The sequence below is a fragment of the Artemia sp. Qi Xiang Cuo genome, chromosome 3, assembly GCF_049724085.1.
Source record: "Artemia sp. Qi Xiang Cuo chromosome 3, ASM4972408v1, whole genome shotgun sequence".
NCBI classification, from domain to species: Eukaryota; Metazoa; Arthropoda; class Branchiopoda; order Anostraca; family Artemiidae; genus Artemia; species Artemia sp. Qi Xiang Cuo.
In genome coordinates this window covers 55710858-55734625 of record NC_142796.1, presented here as the reverse complement: position 1 = coordinate 55734625, position 23768 = coordinate 55710858, and the positions used below count along the sequence as shown (strand labels likewise).

Sequence of the window (23768 nt, the reverse complement as noted above, 5' to 3'; positions counted from 1 at the left end):
ACTAAAATAAACTAGAACTCTAACAAAAACTCTAAGCTAAGACTCTAAGCTAAAAACTCTAAATTCTTAACTATAACTAAACTAAACTAGAACTCTAACTGAAACTCAAAGGTAAAACATCAAACTCTTAACTAAAATTAAACTAAACTAGAACTATAACAAAAACTCTAAGCTAAGACTCTAAGCTAAAACTCTAAACTATAAACTAAAACTAAACTAAACAAGAACTTCAATAAAAAATCTAAGCTAAAAACTCTAAACTCTTAACTAAAACTAAACTAGAACTCTAACTGAAACCCATAGGTAAAAAAATCAAACTCTTAGCTAAAATTAAACTAAACTAGAACTCTAACAAAAAAACTCTAAGCTAAAATTCTAAAATCTTAACTAAAACTAAACTAAACTAGAACTCAAATTAAAACTCTAAGCTAAGACTCTAAGGTAAAACATCAAACTATTAAATAAAACTAAACTAAAACTCAACTCTAACTTAAACTAATAGGTAAAAAAAAATAAGAATATTAGCTAAAATAAAAATAAAATAGAATTCTAACAAAAAAACTCTAAGTTAAAATTCTAATATATTAACTAAGACTGAGCTAAACTGGACATCAAAAAAAGTCCAAGATAAGACTCTAAGGTAATACACCAAACTCTTAACTAAAAGTAAACTAGAACTCTAACTGAAACTCAAAGGTAAAAAAATTAAACTCTTAACTAAAATTAAACTGAACTATGACTCTAACAAAAAAACTCTAAGCTAGGACTAAGCTAAAACTATAAACTCTTAAATAAAATTAAACTAAACTAGAACTCTAACAAAAACTCTAAGCTAAGACTCTAAGTTATAAATCTAAACTATTAACTAAAACTAAACTAAACTAGAAATTCAACAAAAACTCCAAGCTAAGACTCTAAGCTCTTAAATTAAACTAAAATAAAATTCAACTCTAACAAAAACTCTAAGCTAAGACTCTAAGCTAAAACTCTAAACTCTTAACTAAAATTAAACTAAACTAGAACTCTAACAAAAACTCTAAACTATGACTCTAAGCTAAAACTCTAAACTATTAACTAAAACTAAACTAAACTAGAACTTCAACAAAAACTCTAAGCTAAAAACTCTAAACTCTTAACTAAAACTAAACCAGAACTCTAACTGAAACTCAAAGGTAAAACATCAAACTCTTAACTAAAATTAAAGTAAACTAGAACTCTAACAAAAAGCGGCGCATCCCTGCGGCGCATCTCTGTGGCGCTTCCCCCGACCCGCGGTGCATCCCCATGCGGCGCATCCCCATGCGGCGCACTCCTGCCCCGCGGCGCTTCTCAGGCCCGGGGGACCTTTGAGGACCTGGGGGGAGGGCCTTTGGGGTCCGGGGGGCCCTTTGGGGGTCCGGGGGCCCTTTGAGGACCAGGGGAGGGCCTTTGGGGTCCGGGGTACCCTTTGGGGGTCCGGGGGCCCTTTGAGGACCAGGGGAGGGCCTTTGAGGGTCTGAGGAGGGCGTTTGGGGGGGCTAGGGCTCTTTGGGAGCTTGGGGGACCTTTGAGTACCGGGGGCTTCCTTTGGGGTTGGGTAGGGGGGTTGGAAGCCCTTGGGGTTGTGGTAGAGGACCTCAAAACACTGTTCAAATGGAACTTGTGTATTATAACGACCATAGAGTTTGACCCTCAAATTCTCTTCTAAAACCTTTCCTAAAATCTTCTTTTAAAATGTCTCTATCTGTTTCGCCGAAATAATTCCCTAAAATGTCTAAAACGGTTTCGCCCAAATAATCCCCTAAACGTAAATTCAGCGTATTCCTTTGTTATTGGCATCTCTGTGCTTTCACATTTCAAATTTCTAGGAAACCCTTTCCTACGTTAATCTCTTCATCTCATAAATTTTCCTAGCTAAACTATTAGGGTTTCGTTAGAATATCAATTTATCTCTCCGACTTAAAGCTCCGTGAAGCCGTATTTAAAAATAGAATTTCTATCTCTTTAGACTCCCGCATAATTCCAAGATAACAAGTGATGTCATTTATAATTCCTGACACTAAAGATCAATGAAGCCCTATTTAAAAATCGAATATTAATTTTTCTCTCTGACCTAAAGAACGTTTATCCCTCAGACCTAAGATTGGAAATGTGAGAAAATTCCTGTTTTTCCAAGTGAAAAAATTCCTGTTTTTTCATTCTCAGTGAGAAAACCATAAACCACGTGGTGATCGTGGGAGTTTTAAAAAAAAGTGTCCGGATCGGGATTCGAAGGGGTGGTGAGATCGTGGGAGTTATAGGGTCACTTCTACTCCCCACTCCCATCATTCCCCCAAACACATCCAATCAAAATTTTGAGATAGCCATTTTGTTCAGTGTAGTTGATTTCCAGATAGAAAGTATGTTTCTGAGGAGGAATCTCCCCCACAACCCTCAGGGCAAGGGTTTTAAGTTATGCCCTGGGGGTATATAAAGTTTTTGTAGAAGGTGTTGTCGTAGAAACTTCAAAAAAGGCTCATTCGATTGGAAATTCAAAAAGCTAGTGCCCTTTTTAATAGTCGAAAGTGATTGGAGGGCAACTAGCCCCCCCACGCCGATCATTCCCCCAACCACATCCAATCAAAATTTTGAGGTAGCCATTTTGTTCAGCGTAGTTGATTTTCAGATAGAAAATATGTTTTTGAGCAGGACACTCCCCCACAACCCTCAAGGCAAGGGTTTTAAGTTATACCCTGGGGGCATATAAGGTTTTTATAGAAGGCGGTGTCTTGAAACTTCAAAAAAGGCACATTTGATTTGAAATTCAAAGGGATAGTTCCATTTTTAATAGGCGAAAGTGATTTGAGGGCAACTAGCCCCCCTCTCACGCCCGACTTTTCCCCAAACACATCCAATCAAAATTTTGAGACATTCATTTTATTAAACGTAGTTTTAAGGTCTATAAATTAGGTCTTTGGGGATAACAACTCTCCCACAGCCCTAAGGGCAAGGGTTGTGATTTAAGGATTCTCCGAATCCTTCATATTATTTTTTATGGAAGGGATACTCGTATAAACTTTAGAGAGGGCTTATTTGATTGGAAATTGAAGTTTTTGTTCACTTTTTAAGAGTCAAAAGAGATTGCTGGGCAACAAGCCCCCCACCTCCTCCACGCCCTAAATGCATCAGATAAAAATTTTGTTCAAAATAGTTGAAAGGTTAAGTAACAAAACTCGGGCGTCAACAAAACCCCCCAGGGCCCGGGGGCAGGAAGGGATTCTCGGAAAAACTTCAGAGAGGGCTCATTTGATTGGAAATTGGAAGTACTAATCCAGCTCTTACGATTCAAAATCGATCGAAGGGCAAATAACTCCCCCCCCCTCACGTCCTTTTCCCCCGCCCCTCCTTTTCAGCTCTGCTTATACTTGAAGGCCCAATGAGAGTTAGAATGTTTTGGTATTAACACACACCTATTAGGCACCTGCTCTCCTCCCTAACAAGGAAAGAAACAGAGAGTGTAAGGCAGTGGCGGATCCAGGGGAGGGGCGAGATGGGCACCCCACCCCTAACGTAGTTTAATGTAATGTAATTTACTTACTTAACGCAAGATTGCGTTAATTAGACCTGCTCCTAAAGCAAATTTATCGGATCAACTATATTTTGCGCCCCCCTAAAAAATCCTGGATCCACCCCTGGTGTAAGGGCACTATAAATTTTAATTTGTAATTCAATGAACCCCGTTCTAAAGTTGAGTCGACCACCTCTTCCAAATAAAGTGCCCCTGGAAAAATAAATAAGTATTAATCATTGAACCCTTATGGCTCTTTACTTAGGTAACGCTATACCATTGCTTCTGACCTAAAAAGTTGAGTAAAAATATCAGCTTCCATTTTTATGAATATCCGAAATTATCTGAGGGGATTATGTTTGGGGGAGTATATTCCACGGCTGGGAAATTTCAGCTGGGTGGAATTTAACGCGGGGGAATTATCAGTAGGAAAAGAATATGTTCTTTGAGGGAGGAGAAATTTCCCAGGGGTGGTTTTTCCAAATGTGAACTATTCAAGGAGGGGACGACTAAACCCATTCGATAATATTCTAAATTTTACATCTGAAAGTAACGGGAATAAAGAATCAACGGAAATGTCAGAGATAGCACTTCAGGTTCCTTTAGACGATTTTGTTCGTGTCTTTTGAAAAAGACATTTTCAAAAGACAGATTAATTTCATTTGTATTACTTTCTCTGTGGCTGCTCAATTATGCATGTCAGGGGGGAATCTTCCCCCCACCACTGTCTCCGCTAAGGTTTCAGTTTTTATCTTAAGCCTTAAAAATGAACGCAATGCGATAAAAGTATAACTCAAAATAACATATATAGAATAATATATGCACATATCACGGAACAATTAATCAAAATTGCATATTATCAGTTGAGGTTCACCCAAATGATGGGCCAGGGGGCTCACCATTCCACAATCTATGAAATAAATCCTAAAGTAACTAAAATATAAAGTATTTTTGAGTATTTTAACGTCTTCCACAACTCAAACGGTCCAACAATCTACAGTCCAATGAGTCGGTCTCATCTTCTAAATCGGGAACGGAGGAGATAAGTGAAGTTCCGCCCCGTATTGGATGAGTCTTCAACCTCCCCCTCTCCTACTGTCTACGCTAAAATTTTCTTCCTTTTGCCAACTACGCCGCCCCCACCCCAAAGACTTTAATAAGGTAAAGTTTTATATGGGAAGAACACATAGTAAATCTATTATAATTATCCAATTATAAGGTTAAAATACATACTCTGTGATAGATGGAAAATTGCTTTGGCACACAAAATCCTATTAAGGTCAATTCCAAACAGTCGTGATCCCTTTGTGTCAGCAAGTGAAATGGTCAAAACACCCTTATTGGAGCTATTTTTTCAATCCATTCATTGTTGCCAAACGCTGTCCACAAGTTATGGAAGCTGCCTAATGTTCATATATAAGGTTTTTATCAAAGAGGTAATCGTATAGACTTTGAAAAAAGCCTCATTCGATTTAAATTGAAAGTTCTAGATCCGTTTTTTAAAGCCAAGAATAATCGGACAGTAAGCAACCCCCTCCCCCATGCAATAAAAACTTGAAACTTTTTGCAAAAGTTTCAAAACGAACAAAAATTAATTTAAAAAAAACTTTCCGAAAAATAAGTTTTTCAAAGAAAAGTAAAGGTCATTTTAAACTTAAGCTCAGGAGATATGAATACCTGTTAAAATTCTAACTCAAAACGACTAGAAATTACTATTAAAGAATAAATGAAACCCAAAACGAACAGAAATTAAATAAACAATCATAGCAAAAAACATACAACAAGTAATAATATAAATGAATAAATAGATCTTAAAGCAAGTAATGCTTAGATTGAATATTAAAATCAAGTTAAAACGAAAAAAAAAATAGTTTGCTATTAAAGTATAAATGAAACTTTAAACGAACAGAAATTAAATAAACAATCAATGCGAATAAACATACAATAGATATTAATGTAAATGAATAAATAAATCTTAAAACGAGTGAAACTTAAATTGAATATGCAAATCAAGTTTGAATCGAATAAAAATAACTACAAACAAGAGTTTGGGTATCGCCTCACTGCAGAAGCCTAAAACCTACTGCGTCATTGGCGCTTTACTGAAAACGAATTATGTTACAAATGTTTTCTTTTGTACTTAATATTGAAAATAAATATTAAAATTACAGTAAATTTTTGAACTGATGAGCTTTCAGCAATTAATATCATTATACATCAAATATTCAGTTTAATATATTAGTTCTTTCCAAGATTGGTCAAGACAAATGTGGTTTCACTACAAACAATATTTGGATACTGCCCTCTTCTTTAACTTCAAAAACCTGGTTATAGAACCTTAATGAAAATCACACCATCATATTCAGCCTACCAGAGAACCCTACTGCAGAGGTTTCAAGCTCCTGTCTACAAAAATGTGGAATTTTACAGTTTTTGCCTGAAGAAAGATCACGGATGCATGTTTCTTTGTTGTTTTGTTTGTTTGTTGTTTTTTTTTTCCAGGGGTGATCGTATCGACCCAGTGGTCCTAGAATATCGTAGGAGGGCTCATTGGAACGGAATTTAAAAGTTCTAGTGCCCTTTTTAAGTGACCCAAAAAAATGGAGGGCAACTAGGCCCCCTCCCATGCTCATTTTTTTCCCAAAGTCACCCGATCAAAATTTTGAGATAACCATTTTGTTCAGCATGGTCGAAAATATGAAAAAAATGTCTTTTAGGATGACTTGATCCCCCAAAGTCCCCAGGGGGAGGGCTGAAAGTTATGAACTTTACTCAATGTTAACATATAGCCTAGTATTGGTTATTGGGAAGTATACAGACTTTTTCAGAGGAGATTTTTTCTGGTAGTTGGGGGCAGGAGAGGGTCGGGGGCTATATGGAAGGATCTTTCCATGAAGGAAGTTTTCATGGGGGAAGGGACATTGCCATGACGGGCGCCCCGGATTTCCCAGCATTATTAAAGAAAAAGATCAGGAATTAAATAAAAAAAAAAAACAAGTTTTTCAACTGATCAACTGATTGTGATTAAGAGGTCATTTTTAAAGAACTGGAAAAAAAATTCGAACTATAGTTTAAAGAGCAAGGTATTGACTAAAGGGCGAACCCCCTAATATACGTGTTACAAATTTATGAATATAGAAGTTCGTTACGTAAGTTAATTCGTAAGTTACGTATATTTATTACTAATAAAAACGTTCGTAAATAAAATTAAACAAGTTTTGAGAAAGCCATTTAACCAAATATAATATCCAAATTTTGTTGTAATTATTCATGTACGTTTATCCAATATCAAACTCATGATTAATTAAAAAACTTTCAAAAAATGAATAAAAAAAACAAGTTTTTTTTAGCTGAATGCAAGAGCGACATTAAAACTAAAAAAAAGCAGAAATTATTATGTATATAAAAGAGGTTATCCCCTTTTCAATGCCTCACTGTTTTGGCTAAATTTTGACTTTCTCACAGCTCTATTTTTTCAAACAACAAAAAATATTTAGCGTAAAGAGCGAGGCGTTGAGGAGGGGACAGCCCCTTTCATATACGGAATAATTTCTGTTCGTTTTAAGTTTTAACGTCGTTCCTTACTTTCAGTTAAAAAAAACTTGTTTTTTTTATTTAATTCAGTAAGGAGCCAATGACGCAGTAGGTTTTAGGCTTCTGCAGTGAGGCGATACCCAAACTCTTTTTTGTAGTTATTTTTATTCGATTCATACTTGATTTGCATATTCAATTTAAGTTTCACTCGTTTTAAGATTTATTTATTCATTTACATTAATATATATTGTATGTTTGTTCGAATTGATTGTTTATTTAATTTCTGTTCGTTTTAAGTTTCATTTATGCTTTAATAGCAAACTATTTTTTTCGTTTTAACTTGATTTTCATATTCAATCTAAGCATTACTCGCTTTAAGATTGTTGTATGTTGTATGTACACTTGTTGTATGTTTTTTGCTATGATTGTTTATTTAATTTCTGTTCATTTTGGGTTTCATTTATTCTTTAATAGTACATAATTTCTGGTCGTTTTGGGTTTGAATTTTAACAGGTATTCATATCTCCTGAGCTTAAGTTTGAAATGGCCTTTACTTTTCTTTGAAAAACCTATTTTTCGGAAAGTTTTTTTAAATTAATGAACTAAAAAAGGCATTATCCTTGCATAAAGAGATCATATAGTACATAAAGTCATATACATGTCATTCACAGTTGAAAAAGAAAACTTATTGCCAAATAGAGAGGCGTAAAAGAGGTTCAAAATAATGAAGCTTGTTCATCTGCTTATAATAAGAAAAGTGGTAAATTAATTTTTACATGGCTTAAGCCTTACACGTAACCTAAAAGAGGCTCAGAATATAACTTAGTGGTTTTAAAAGAGGTTTAAAATTGGCAACGTGCTCATTTATTTCGATTAAAAAAAAGTATTGAATTTAGAGTTTCATTCCAAAAAATATGACCCTTAAAATTACGGCAGTTTTTTCATCTGTTTAAGCTAAACAAAATATAGATAATTAAGATTTACGCTTAGTAAACCTTATATGGGACCTAAAAGAGGTTACAAATGTGACCTAGTAGAACAAAAGATGTTCAAAATAAGGCAGCTTGCTCACACGTTTAGAATAAAAAAAAGAAGTGGATTTAGCTTTATATTTCGTAAACCCTATATTTAACCCAAAAGATGTCCAAAATGTTTGATAGTTGCTTGGAAGAGGTTCAAGATAAGGCAGCATGTTAATCAGTATAGAAGAAGACAAGGTACTGAATTAAGGTTAACAGTAATTAAACCTTAGGCCTACATGTAACCTAAGAGAGGTTTAAAATGTAACCTAATGGCGTTAAAGACATTCAAAATAAGGCAACTTGCTCATCTGTTTAGAATAGGAAAAAGTAGTAAATAAAGGTTTACATCTCGTAACTCATAGGTGTGACCAAAATGAAGTTTAAACATGACATCGTGGCAAAAAAGAAGGCCGAAATAAGACTTCTTGTTCATCTGTTTAGAATAGGGAAAAGGAGTGAATTAATGTGTACATTTCGTAAACCTAAAAGAAGTCCAAAATAAGGCAGGCTGCTCATCTTTTAAGCATAAGACAAAGCAGTGAGTTAAGGTTTACATTTCGTAAATCTTACGTGTGAACTAAAAGAGGTTCAAACTGTGACCTAGTAGCTTAAAAGAGGTTCAAATCAAGGCAACTTGTTCATCTGTATAGAATGGAAAAAAATAGTGAATTAAGGTATGTATTTCGTAAACCTGAAGTCTGAGTTAAAAGAGGTTCAAAATATGACCTAGGGGCGTAATGTGACCTGTTAGAATAAAAGAAGTAGTTAATTAAGGTTTATAGTCTTGTAAACCTTGCATGCGATCTTAACAGGTTCGAAATGTGACTTAGTGGCGTAAAAGAAGTTCAAATAGGGCAACTCGCTCATCTGTTTAAATAAAAATTGTTGTGAATAGGGTTTTCGACCATAGTGATTCCAATAATGCGCTTCTCATTTGATCAAGGGCTTTTTTCTAGAGGTTTCAGGCTCTTTTTGGAATTCCCATCCATTGTTTTTTCACAATAATATTTTCAATTAAGATTAACTAAAATGATTGTTACCATACCTGAATCAGCTTCAAAGTGTAATTTTTTGACTAGACAGCGTTACTTCAAAGCGCATTTTAAATTTGCACTAACTAGGGGCCGTGCTGCAACCATGATTTTCGAAAAGTTTACAGGTATAACTTGTACTGAAAGGAAAATATTTTTACATATTTGGATTCGTTAGTTTCAGATTTATCCTTTTACAGAGCCAGGATTATGATATTGCTAAGAATTATCATAGAGAATGATCTAAGATTGCATAAAAAGAGAAAAATTTCCATTCTCGCATGTTTCTAACATTATCAACGGCTTTTTAATATAAATAATTGGATAAAATAATTGAAGATTGACTTGCTTTCCAGTCTTCTTAGAAAGCGGCAAGAGAAAATGACACTTAAGCGAGGTTTTCATGTGACGCTCATGGGATAATCTGGAAAGCAAATCAAGCAATGAAACTGCAAGATTTTTCTCCTTAACTTTGCCGAGGGGAGTTATGTCATAGATTATGAATGAACACTGACCTTGACTATGAACTGTTTCACTGATGGTGATTGGTAGTTTATCGGTGAGTATGCTTCTGACGGAGAGGATCGTGGAATGCAAGAAAAAGTGGTATCTTCCTTCAGGAAAGAAGTATCATTCCAACATTTTGTGGTCTGTTCTGCAAAGGAAATGGACCTTAAAATAAACTTCTCGAATATTTCTATATCTACTTTGGAGTCGGGTATATAACTTGGTAAGTTTTTAGGGGATGTCCCAAAATTCACTTTACATTGAGGGGGTAAGCAATTTAAGAGACTTTAAGACATTCAGATAATCACAATTCTCAGACTCACATTAATTAGTAGCTATTTTGTAGCTAAACATTAAAACCTTGAAGCTAAAATAAAGATTAGATGTTTGATATCCATCTAGATTATAGACTATATGATCAGGATTATATATACAGATCGTGATTATGGATTACGTGATATTAATTACAGATTATAGTGCAGATTATGATTATATGGTAATGACTAGTTTATGGCTGATCGACTAGATTTAGAGCCTCTAGTTAATTTATTTAAGGATAAAGATCATATAAATTGATTTCCCAAAAACAAGTATTTATACTCTCTTCTTTAAGCAAATAAAATACTTTTACTGAAATATAATCAATTTTAAGATCAAAGCTACGATTTCGTGACTTATGTTCGTGCATCCACTTAGTGACCATTTCCCATAAACTTGAAATCATTGAGCGTGGACTTAGCTCACGGGAGAGATGGACTAGGAAACCAAAACTTACATTGTGCGCTGCACGCAATCGTTTTTAAGAAATTCCGATCAATGAGTTACGAAAAAGTTAATTCCTTTCCATCATACGAAAAACGAGAAGTTACATGGAATAATGAATTTCCTGAATACTGTGACTTAAAATCACTAAAGTATCATTTTTAATTTGTGCTATCTTCAAAACATTCCTCTTTCCAGTTTTTCCCTGTTTGCTGTTACATCAAAAATTTAAGTTGTAAGGTCTAACTTTATTGTGACCATGTGAAACTCATTTAAAGCTGCACAGTTGAAATTTTTTGGGTCCTTTTTATCTTCAAGCCTCATTTTTTAATAAGCTCAAAACGGGCTAAATTGTGATCATTGGAAATCAGAACTGTACCAACCAGAAAAAAAAGAATTGAAGCTTCTAATCAGCTTGACAAGAGAAATAAAATGGGTAGAATAACGAATTTAGGGCAAAAGGGGAATAAAATGCAGCATCAAAGAAGGTGAAACAAGTTAAAAAAACGCTTTCACATGCTGACCAAAGGTGTGCGTTGCACAGGTGCCGATCTCCTGATTCAATGCCTTCGGCCAGGAGTGAATTATAGGGTTGGGGGTAAATCACCCGATGCATCTCATGTTTTCCCCCCAGATTTCTCCAGGTACCCATTTAGAGCTGGTTTGAAACTGACTGAGCTTACAGAGTCACACCATTGACCCTCGTTCCAAAGAAATAACCGATGACACCAGCGAAGTTTGGTCATCCAAAACCAATAGTTTTAATATCCACGGTAAGAACCAATAACATTTCTGAAGCACTTAACCCAAAGGTGTATTTTCGTAGTAGGAAAAAGTTTGGACGAATAAGTCTGCGATCCAAGACTAAAATACTGGAAGTTACGGTAATGACATTAGTCAAGTATGGTACTGAAATGTGGGCAATTCGAAAGGCTGTGTTAAATGTTTCCCAGAGATAGTTTTAGATATCCTATTCACTCAGAGTCTGTCTAACAATAAGCTGTACAAAATATAGTTCAATCACACTTTCTACGGCCATAATGAGAGAAAAATTAAATAGCATGGCCACGTTTTAAACATGAAATATCACAAATTGTCTAAGATTGTGCCATCTTGCAATGAATCTGGTCAGATTGGGGTGAAAAAGCAGCTAGCGCAGTTATGTTGACTTTAGGTGGCTTGATGTTGCAGTAAGCTGTTAGTAGTGAAAGTAGTATGGGTATTTAACCCTCTAATCGTCTTTAGTAGAAACATAAGCTGTACTAGAAGAAAAGAAGACAAAATGATCGGATATTTTCATTGAAACGAGTTGGTAATTCAAAGTCAATCATTTTATTACCCACGATAAAACTGATAATACTACAGAATTGAAGGAATTCTATCATCGGATCATGGCCGAATCTAGGAGATGGGAGTTTTGAACCCCCCCTCCCTATCCCCAAAATGTTTGTCCAACTCGTAAAAAGGTAAAAATGTCATATAAAAAATTTTTGATCCGTTTTTAGCTTTTCATTGTGTAGCCCCCCTCCCAGTAAGAAAAATCCTGGATACGACCCTGCATAAGATCAATAGATTTAGCGGTGAAAACATTTAAAAAATGGTGCCAAATTGGGCTAGATTTTGCCTATTGGGCAAGTAAGGTGTCAATTTGGGAATTGTATTCATGAGAAATTCACATGATCAAAAATATACAAGTAGAAAAACTGTATTTGACCAGGATGACTTTACAAAATTTGACAGACATGTTGGAATTGAATAAATTACTTCAATATTTGGTCAAAGTGAGCCCATTCAATAGACAGTTCAATTCGATCGAAGTTTTAAAAAAACAAAAACAAAAAAAAACCAAATCATTGTGAAATTAACCTAGGGAATTGCTTGAAAAATTACACCTAATGTTGAATTCTGAATTAATTCGACGTTATTGGAAAAATTTAATTTTCTTTAAGAATGGCTATCACAATATTGAACAACAATGCTTGCTGGTAACCTAATGTTATTTTCAAATTTTATATTATTTTTATTTTTTTATTATTTTTATATTTTAACATTATTTTACTCAACGAGCTATGATCCTTCTTAAATATTAACATATATATTTAAAAAATACATTTTTTTTATATATTTATAAGGCATTCAAGAATCTTTGGAAAGATCTATTGTTCTACGAAAGAAGGTAGCTTATGTCCTCATGGGTAGAGTTCTCTTGAATATATTTCTACTTCATCTTGAATTCTTCTTGAAATGAGCTGGTTTTGAATGTTTCTAAGTCTGGTGAGTAACACTGCATTTTTGGTGGTACTAATATTTTCGATTCCCGTCGCCTCCGTTTGCAGCAGCAATATTTACATCTACTTTCTTTTCTATTTGCTTTCGTTGTCTCCACAGAGTTCCAGATTCTTTGGAATATCTCTAGATTGTTTCACATTTTTGTTTAGTTGTAAGAAAAAAGGATGAACCCAAGAATACAATTTTATTGCATAATACAGATAAAAGTAAAGAATATGGATTAAATATATTAATTGACGTCTAAATTTACTTACAACAGCATTACTATCAATTTTATTTAAATTTTAGTTTTTTTTTGCAATTTCAATGAATCCTTTTCGAAATGTCAAAAACTCTTAAATAAAATATAAAACTTTTAAAATTAAATTTAAAAGAAGTCACAAGTAAATCTTCAAGAAGACATGGAAAAGTCAACATATCAGTGGCAAAACGGAATTTCTGGATAAGCAATTAATAGATTTCGAAAATAAATTGATAAGCTTTTACTAGAAAACCACTCACACCGTTTTTTCATCACATAGAATTATCATCGGGACTTGAATATCTATCTACATTCCTCATTTTTCGTTTTTGACTGTAATGATGGTGAGTATGAAGTGTGAAAGGCTATACTTAACTCAACTTAGCTTAACTAATTAGTATAGAAAATTACGTACGAGGTGTGAAAGCTACTTAAGGTGCAATAATTTATCAGTCACGTTCAGGGTAAAAGCCACCCTTTTCGTCCTAGAAGTTATCTTTTAAAATGCTGAAAAGAGAAATTTTCTCCCCCCCCCCTCTAAACATATGCATAATGACGATAGCATTGAAGACTACAGACAGTACAGTCACGCTTCAGTGAAGAAAGAGGAATAATTTTCTTTTTTTTGTGCTTAAGCTAAGTATTTTCTAAATATATTCTGAAGCGTGGGCGCTCCGAAAGACACAGAAGGATTTGTTAGATGTTTTCCAGAGAAATTTTCAACGAATTGTCTTGGGTACCCGTCTGACTAACCGCATTTTAAACAGCAGGCTGTACGAAAAATGTGGTTCAATCCCGCTTTCTAGGGCTATAATGAGAGAAAGGTTGAGATGGCTAAGACACATTCTGCGGTTGAAGGATGACAGATTGCCAAGGATTTTCCATGTCAGCCAACCATCTAAGGTCAAATAAAAAGTAGGTAGTCCCCAAATGGGACGGTAGAAGGTCATAAGGACAGATTTAAAGAAAATTGGAACTTCTTAGGAGGGCGTAAAATGGGATTCTTTGAATAGATCGGGCTGGAGCGGGAGCGTGCGTAGTTGTGCTGGCGTCAGGCGGCTTGGTGCTGCAGTGAGTTGTTAGTAGTAATAGTAGTAGTGTTTTGAGTAACAAATAAGATATAAGAAAACGGGATGAACCAATCACCCCGATACTAAGATATAGATACTAAAAGCTATGAATCTCAGCCGTTGCTGCAGCCAAGGTATTCAAAATTCAGTGTCAAAAATATCATTTCCCATTTCGGTCTCTCACCAAAAGCTTTCAATTACTTTCAATTAGGGTGCGCAACTTTCCTGTTATATAAAGTCCAGCTTTCAGGTTTTAAAGTAACCGGATCTAATAAGTTATATTATAGAGAAACAGGATTACAAGAAACATTCATCGTGCTTTATTATTTGAATCAAAAACTGGGGAAGATATCACTCTGTTACTTAGAAACTTCTTGACAACAAAATTTGATATCGACATGAGATTGTTATTTTCGTGGATAGAGAGTTGGATTGTAAACACTGAAACAATAGACCTCGTAGCTGAAGTATTGAACTAGCATATAACAAAGAACGGGATAGGTCCACTGATTATCTTCCAATAAGTGTTTAAACTGGATCTTAAAGAGGTTTTTAAATTGAGATTTAAAAATACTTATTCTAGAACCTGTATTTGAACAGTTTCTCTGAATTTTGAATTTTGTTTCTCTTAATACCAACGACCTTTGTTTACCTGATAATGAACTTTCACATAAAAATCAAGATGTTGACCCGGAAACTGGGAATTCAAAGAGATTTGCATCTATAACTGCTTTGGAGAAAAAAAAAACCTTAAACAGTATATCGTATATGAATGACGATGTTCTATTTTGATTATTTTAGTTTATCTGCTGAAGACCGCTACTGTAGATGGGACCGAAATATCTAGACATATTTTTTTCTATTTCCCTGTCAAATAAAAGGATTTTCCCTATTGAACTGTTATTTATCCGGATAAGAAGAAAGAAAATTTGTTGATCAAGACAGGTTGTCACTTAGGCTAGGGAGAAGGTGTAGGAGCATTAAGGAGAGGTTTTTAAAAGGGACAAGACAAGAATCAAATGTAATTATACGGTGAAATTGAATTTGAATTGTGAAAAGTGTATTGTTTGCCATCCAGCATCAAACTTTATCACCAACTGGTTTAGAGACTGAATAATAGAAGGGAAATATAAAAAGTTAAATGTTAAAAAAAATAAAGTTAAATTGAAAAATTGAATAGCTATGTGTTAAAGCTGTTTTTTATGTGAGTAGTCTTTTTTGAACACTTGTAGTTAAATTTTGCAATCAAGGTACGTGTTTAATATCAAATAGTTCGTGGTAACGAACTGTAAGTAAGGAGCGACCCGGCTCAATAGTAGGCCTAACCAAAACTCTAAAAAACAGAACTTTGATACTAATAGACATACCAAAAGAATTGGATTTTTATGCTGATTTCAAATATATAAATTTTGATTAAGTTTAGTCTTAACTATCAAAGGTTACGATCCTGAGAAAATTTTCCAGATTTTCGAAAAAAGGGAAAATATCTCCCAAAAGACAAGTGATCTCAATGAAAATCACACCATCAGGTTCAGCGTATCAGAGAAACCTACCGTATAGGCTTCAAACTCCTATCTGTAAAAATGTGGGATTTCGTGTTTTTTGCCAGAAGAAAGATCACGGATGCGTTTTTGTTTGTTTGTTTTTTTTTTGTTTTTCCCATCGGTGATCGTATCAACCCAGTGGTCCTAGAATATCGAGAGAGGGCTCATTCAAACAGAAATTAAAAGTTATAGTGCCCTTTTTAAGTGACCCAAAAAATTGAAGGGCAACTAGGCCCCTCCCCGCCCCTTTTTTCTTAAAATTGTCTAATAAAAAATTTGAGATAGCTATTTTGTTCATCATAGTTGAAAGGCCTAATAACCAGCGGCGGATCCAGGGGGGAGGGCCGGGGGGGGGGGCCCTGGGCCCCCCCCCCCCCAAGATTTTCTGGCGCCCTCTCATCCATCGTGCAAACGACCCTTTTTTGTGAATGATTCAACTAAGGCCGACGCCAAAAAAAAAAATCGGATACGCCGTCATTTTTTACTTTCTTTTTATCACATTATCTAAAGTTCAAATCCAACACTGCACGAATCATGATTATTGGGTTTATTTTTAGGACGTGCTAAACGAGCAAAACATTTTGTGAATGCTTACGAGAAACGCATGTCTTTGGGGAGTTGCGTGGGTGGTTAGATCCAACCGGTGGGAGGCTAGGCGCGAGCGACCCTGCCACTGCCTTCGGAGTATTTTTGGTCCGTGTGTTAGACCAGTTAGACGGAAACGCATTTAAAATGGATCGGAAAAAAAAATCAGGGCATGAATATAGAACAGAGAAGAAACAAAGAATGATGGCGGAAAGCCGTAAAGGATCGAGGGACATCTCTGATTATTTTGCCAAGAAAGATCAGATTAAAGGTAAGCTTTTAAAGATAGAACAATAAGGAAGGAGTGTCGTTTAAAGTGGGTATCAACACTTCTAATTTCTAGCTTTAGCCCATTGTCGGATAGCTTTCCTGATAAGGCTCATTCGTCAAGCTTCATCACATACCAGCTGCTTTTGTTGTTATATATTGCATACGGTCCCTCTTGTACAGTGTTCTTCGTATGCAATTTGTCCGAAGCGTTTGACCTGATTTTTACCAGCCCACTCGTCTCGCCTGACGGTTATGATATTGGCTTAAAGCAGTATTTTTACCGACACACTGTGTCAGCTCTGAAATTATCTTTCAAATTCTTGCAGTTAAAGCTCTCTCTTTAGCCTTGTAAACTTCGGTGATAATTGTTTCGGGTTTCAGCTCTTGAAAAATATTTGTTAGCATATGTCGGGGATCGGTTCTTGGGGTTGCAAATTAAATTAGTGATGTTTAGGGTGGTATTTTATTTTAAAGTCCGGGTTTCCTAGAAATAGTTTTGGGGTATGAAAGTTCAAGATTGTTGGGGGAGTTTAAAGTTAATGTTGCTGATTCAGTTTATTTTCAAATTTAGTTCCAATTCTGCCTTCACCATGTTGAGAGTTAAATCTACTAAAGCAAGCCATTATACAAAGTGTATATACGTTTACAATAAATGTCTTGTGCAAACTTTAAAAGAGAAACTTTTTTTGTTAGATGTTGAGACGACGGCAACTTCTGATGCCCACTCTGAGTCGACGGTCGGAATGCACAAAAACGCATTCAGCCAGGAGAACGAACTGTCACCAACAACTCCGTCCACTTCACAGACGGCCTTCATAACAAACTTCGGCGAAACGACACACACTGATAAGCTGACTGAAGGATCAAGAAGCAGTACTCAAACCTTGGTGGTACATAGCCCAAAACTGATTTCACAGTCCCCGCACCCGCAGCAGAATCAAAGCGCTATTTTTTCGCCTGAAACTGACTTCACGCCGTCGAATGACTTTGGTATTGCAGTAGCGCTGAAAGAGCGAAATCAGTTGTTTTCTGGCGAAATTATGTTTTTTATGAACGAAAGGTGGAAGCCGAAGAACCAATCTGATCTTCCAGTCTCGACACAAAAGAGAAAAGGTGGCGAAGTCAAGCGTCGCTTGAATACCGAACATATTGCCCAGTATCCTTGGCTCGCAGTGAGTCGTCATCCAGACCACGAAGGCCTTTGGTGCAGTGTTTGTGTTTTGATGAGGACCAACAAAAGTGGAGGAGGATGGTCGGCTTTATCTGGAGGCGGCGGAGGGCAAAAAATGGGAAAGTTGGTCTTGAAACCGCTTAAAGACTATTCGAAACTTACCGGGAAAGATGGTGCGCTGACAAACCATGCTGAAGCACAGTTTCACAAACACTGCCAGGAAAAAGCTGCCGCGCTGCTAACAACGTTTCAGCGCGGTAGTCAAGATCAAGATATCAGGAATGCTCTGGACTGTGAAAGGGTCAAGCAAATACAGCAGAACCGTGCACTCTTGAGAAGCGTTGTTGAAACTGTCAAGCTTTGCGGGGCACAGAATATCCCCCTTCGTGGCCACCGTGATGATGGCAAACTTGATATCCAAGACTCTGATGTCATTACAGCAGTAAACGACGGGAATTTCCGCCACCTACTTCGGTATCGGATTCAGAGTGGAGACTCGCAACTTAAAAATTTACTTGAAAATGCACCGAGCAACGCCAAATATACGAGTAAACAGATCCAGAATGAACTGATTGGAAGAATTGGGGAAATGATAAAAACCGAAGTAGTGAGAAAAGCAAACAAAGCAACGGTTTGGTGTCTTCTTGCGGACGAGTCAACAGACAGGCAGACCAGGGAGCTGATGGTAATTGTTTGTCGTTATGTGTGTAAAACCGAGCAGGGATACGTGATTCGAAAAGATCCTTTTGCAGTTGTCGATGCCTTTCAAACCCTGTCAAGACTCGCTGGAGATGAGGAAAGTGACGACGGTAGAAGCATCGAAGAGAAGCTAGACGGCAAGAGCCTCGGGAAGCTGCTGTTGAGTGAGGTCAGGAAGTCAAATCTGGATTTGTCAAAGTGCGTTGGTCAAGGATACGACAAAGCTGCTAGCATGGCAAGCTTGACAAATGGTGCTGCTGCTGAAGTTAAACGCCAGTGTGAACTGGCAGATTACTTCCACTGTGTGAGCCATGCCACAAATCTCTCATGTTCAAAGATAGTTTCAGTTCCCATTCTGCGCAATGCCCAAGACGTTGTTCGAGACACAATTTCTCACTTCACCTCAAGTGCCAGGAGAACAAGACTTCTAAAAAAGCATCTTATCGCGGACAAAGCTAAAACAGAGACACTCGTCAGTCTTTGTACCACGAGATTTGTAGAGAGAAACGAAGCAATCAGCAGGTTTTGGGACTCCCTTCCGTCGATCGTTTCTGCTCTGCAGGAGATGGAAGGATGGCACGATCGAGAGGCAAGTAGCAGAGCTTATGCATTACGATCCTGCATTGAAAAATCAGATACACTCGTAGGACTGGTTTGCCTAAATTCGTTTTCGTCGATCATGAAACCTTTGGCCGAGTCACTACAACAGAAGGATGGTGACCTCGTGAGAGCCTTGTCCCTCATTAGCAGCGTGAAGGCAATGCTGGAAGATATGCGATCACATGCCGAAACCAAATTCAGACTGCTTTACGAAGATCTTCTGAAAATGGCCGAAAAGATTGATGCTACCATCAAGGTAACGCAGCCACGCATAGCTTCACGTTCTACATACTGGGCAGGGGTACCCAAGATGGATCCAGAAAGTCATTATAGGATGGCGGCATTTATTCCAGCCCTGGACGCCATGCTGCTTGATTTTACGGAGCGGTTCAGCTGCCATTTTACGAATGCTGCAAAACTTTCAGCTTTGATCCCGGCTGTGGTTAATGGCAAACGCTGCGAGGACGTTCAGCCAGGGTACGAAAAGTACAAGGAGCTGCTCGTGGGTACGGAGATAGACGTTAAAACTGAGTTCGAGATTTGGAACAAGTATTGGTCTAAGGAAACCGTGCAAAAACCGAAAACAGCTATTTCAGCGCTGAACAGTTGTCAGGAAAATGTATTTCCCAACATCTTCGCATTGTTGACAATTCTCGCGACGCTTCCTGTGTCAACCTGTGAAGCAGAACGAATGTTTTCAAAGGTTGACAGGACATGTTCATCAATACGAAGCACGATGACTGAAGAGAGGTTGGAGGCTCTACTACTCATGCAGACTTACAGAGACGAACTGCCGAAAACAGACGATGCTATCGATATGTTCGCTCTCAGAAAAGCTCGCCGATTGAGTTTAGTTGTGTAGTGTGGTACTGTTTTTATTTTCTTTTGCTACGTTTTACCTTTATGAGCATATTTGGCAGTGTTTTCATATAAATAAAGAGCTATCAAATTAGTCCAGTATAATCAGTTTTTGGCGCCCTGTGTCCGGCGCGGCCCCCCCAAGATTTTCCTCTAGATCTGCCGGTGCTAATAACTATGCCTTTGGGTATAACATAACCTCCCCCCACACCCCCAGGGAATAGGTCTTTAAGTTATAAAATTTGCCCATTGTTTGCGCATAGTAATTGTTATTGGGGCGTAGGCATATATTTTTGGGGAGGGGGGACAAGTTTTCTGCTGGGGGTTTTCTACGGGGGAAGGTTTCATGGGGAGGGAATTTTCAAGGAGGTAAGCCTACCAGGGGAAATCACACACTGAAGTAATTTGCCAGAATTTTTATACAGAATTATGTTTATGTCTTGCCTTCTCTTTTCTGTCTCAATTTTACGCGCGGAGTGGTTAAAAGTAATTATTTGGGGCAAATTTTCAACGGGATTGAATTGTCTAGAGAATATTTCAGTTGGGAGGGGGTTTCTCCGTGGAGGTCGGGCCAGATTTCCTGGCATTATCTAAAAAACAATCAGAAACTAAATAAAAAAACAAGTTTTTTCAGCTGAAAGTAAGGAGTAGCATTACAACTTAAAACGAACAGAAATTATTGAGTATATTAAGGGTGCTGCCCCCTCCTCAACACCTCACTCTTTACGCTAAAGTTTGAATTTTGTCCTAATTTTTTAATAATGACTGCTGGAACACATAATTTAATTAGAACAATAAGACGCTTTTTAAAAGTACTAAATAACTTTAGCGTAAAGAGAGAGGTATTGAGGAGGGGGCAGTCCGCTTGATATACGTAATATATTCTGTTTGTTTTAAGTTTTAATGCTGCTCCTTACTTTCAATTGAAAAAACTTGTTTTTTTTATTTTCTATGTTCAAAGACCCAAGTAAAAAAGGGCATCGATTGTTTTTTGAATATCTAGCATAAAATAATTTAAAGGGTGTTCAAGAACAGTAAATATTATATAGATTTAACCTAGCAGTAAAAGGTTATTGTAAAAAAAAAAAAATTCGGGTTGTGCTTGAATACCCTCTAAAATCGAGGCGAATCAAAAAGATAATTACATTACTGGATTTCCCAGTGCTGAAATCACTATACTAGATGCTTACAGTCCCCCACCTTGAACAACAGGGACAACCACTTTTCAACATGGGTAGCACTGATTTTTCTCCCTTTTTGAGTTTTTTTTCCCAGGAATGATCATATTGAACCAGTGGCTGTAAAATATTGAGAGAGGGCTCATTTGGGCGGAAATCATAATGCCTAGTTTCCTTTTTTCAGCAAGAAAAAGAGATCACCCCACAACAAAGTATTGTTCGATGCAATTTCCGTACTACAAATTTTTAATTTCTTCCCGAAGGGGGCAAAAATACCGGGGGATTTAAAACTGTAAAATTTCCAATCGATTTTTGGTGGTCTAAAACCCAAAAATGTAGATTTTCAGCTCCCCATTTTGGGAAAATAAGGAAAATCGCTTTTTTGCATAGGTAACAGTGATGTGTCTACTATCTTTTTCTTTTATTTTTCCCCAGGTCTGACAGGCTACCAAAATACCATGGAATATAGATAGATATTTAATGATCAGTTTAAAAGATACTGCTTATATCTTATTGATTTTTATAAAACTGTGATACCTCGTAAAAAAACAAAAAACTTGCTTGTAAAAAGAAGTCCAAATAAAACTGTGATACCTCGTAAAAAAACAATAAAACTTGTTTGTAAAAAGAAGTCCAAATAAAACTGTGATACTTCGTAAAAAAACAAAAAAACTTGTTTGTAAAAAGAAGTCTAAATAAAACTGTGATACCTCGTAAAAAAACAAAAAACTTGTTTGTAAAAAGAAGTCCAAATAAAATTGTGATACCTCGTAAAAAAACTTGTTTGCAAAAAGAAGTCCAAATAAAACTGTGATACTTCGTAAAAAAACAAAAAAACTTGTTTGTAAAAAGAAGTCCAAATAAAACTGTGATACCTCGTAAAAAAAACAAAAACTTGTTTGTAAAAAGAAGTCCAAATATACTTCCTTGTTGTCAACAGCTGCCTCACTTCATTGTTATACGGATTTCTGTATTTGGATTTGCTTAAATGTGAATCTTTTTTCTTCTTGTTTTTACACTTAGTCATTGTTTTTTCGCTCTTTCTCTTGTCTTTTAGTCTTTTTTGAAATTGATTTTCTTTTTTCTTTCTTTTTTTTCTTTTGATAAATTTTATTTATCCAACAATCTTGTTCTCAATTAAAAAAAAGTATCAGTACAAGAGAGATTATAGTCAGTACAAGACTGTCAGTACAAGTTAGTACTGTCAGTACAAGAGAGATTTCTATAATTTTCGGGCAAATTTCCCTTTCTTTTGAAAACAGTTTTATTTCTAAAAGTTGGTTTAGTAACCAATCTTAGCAACCAAACGATACTAAAATGGTCGTCCTATGCATTCAAACTGTAGGTTTGATCAATCAAACAGTTCGTGGTAACGAACTGTAAGTAAGGAGCGACCCGGCTCAATGGTAACCGAAACTCTAAAAAACATAATTTTGATACCAATAGGTACATTTATTGTTTAAAAAAATAGAGTTGTGAGAAAGTCAAACTTTAGCGTAAAGAGCAAGGCGTTGAGGAGGGGACAGCCCCTTCCATATACGGAATAATTTCTGTTCGTTTTAAGTTTCAATGTCACTCCTTACTTTCAGCTTAAAAAAACTTGTTTTTTTTTTATTTTAACACACCTAAAACTCGCACAAGTAAGTAAAAACCTTAAAGCCATTCTGTGCGGGGTACAAGATTTAATTTGTCTTTTCGCTTTGTCTGTTAATGTTCCCCCAATACAAAGATTCATAGAGATGACATTCTATAAGCGATGATATTGGATATAGTAATTCACCAGAATTTTCGAAAATAATTTTGGAAAATACTCCGATCTTTCTAGAAACAAGTTTTTTAAGATGAAAGTAAAGAGCGTCATTAAAACTTAAACGAACAGAAATTACTCCGTATATAAAGGCGGATTCCCCCTCCTCAGCCCCCCTATTTACACTATATATTTAGAATACAAGAAATGTGCAACCGATTACTCCATTATTCGAAGAAAACTCCATTATTAATGGAGGTTTGTGAAAGTGAAGACTTTATTATTTCAAGAAAATACACATCAGTAGGCTACTCCATTTTGCTCTTGTGCTTAAGCAGTCTATCTTAAAGCATGGGAGACAAAATCCAAACTTAAGCGTACGAATCTGGGGTTGAGGAGGAGGTAGATCCCCTCATATATGGAATAACTCCTATTCGTTTTAATAACATACCCAAAACTTCCCTAAATGTAAGGAGAGCTACCGCACTTCAAACCTGACCCTTTAAATCAAAGCTCAACGTTTGTGAAAATGCGCGCCGATAATGCGCCGATTTAGTGTATTTGGTTTTCTTCTCCAACGCATTAAAATGTGCATCATAAACAGCGTTGTTACATTATTCTGTAATAGGGTTGCCTAAACTAGCATTTATACACCAGAGATGGAAAAACAAATAGAGGTTAAATACACGCGAGTTCTCGCTATTTATTCCATTCTATATTCGTGAGAATGTAGAATAGCTTGACTCCGGATTAAGTTTTAAATCTGATCCATGGAATTTGCCAAATCTGGCCTCTATTTTTTTTATTTAAAATTTTAACACTATTTCAAACATTCGTCATACAGAGTCAACAAAAAATGGTTGAGCCTGGGTCTCTGCTGTCTGTGCCCGGGTCAAGTGCCCCCTCTGTCCCCCTTAAAACAACCTCTGTATTAGAGAAATCTTTTCGCCTCTTCTCTCGGATCTCATTTTGAAAAGGCTCAAAACAGAAATGCAATTTATGTAATGAGGTATAGAAAAATCCAATTTCAAAATTTGAACATAATATTTAACATTAAAGATTCTCATGTTTAAAATCAATTCCTTTGTTACATTGTATCTGGAATCCAGTTTATCGTAACACCTTTGATCTTTT

At 36.2% G+C, this 23768-nt stretch overlaps 1 protein-coding gene across 1 annotated transcript in view; it reads right to left on the bottom strand.

Moving 5' to 3' along the window:
- wake (ankyrin repeat and fibronectin type III domain containing protein wide awake) overlaps positions 1-23768 on the bottom strand; it is a 417377-nt gene that overhangs the window by 255140 nt on the left and 138469 nt on the right. The window contains exon 4 of the mRNA XM_089086234.1: positions 9629-9768. Within this exon, the coding sequence (XP_088942360.1) occupies positions 9629-9768 (140 nt within the window). The remainder of the gene's footprint in view (positions 1-9628; positions 9769-23768) is intronic.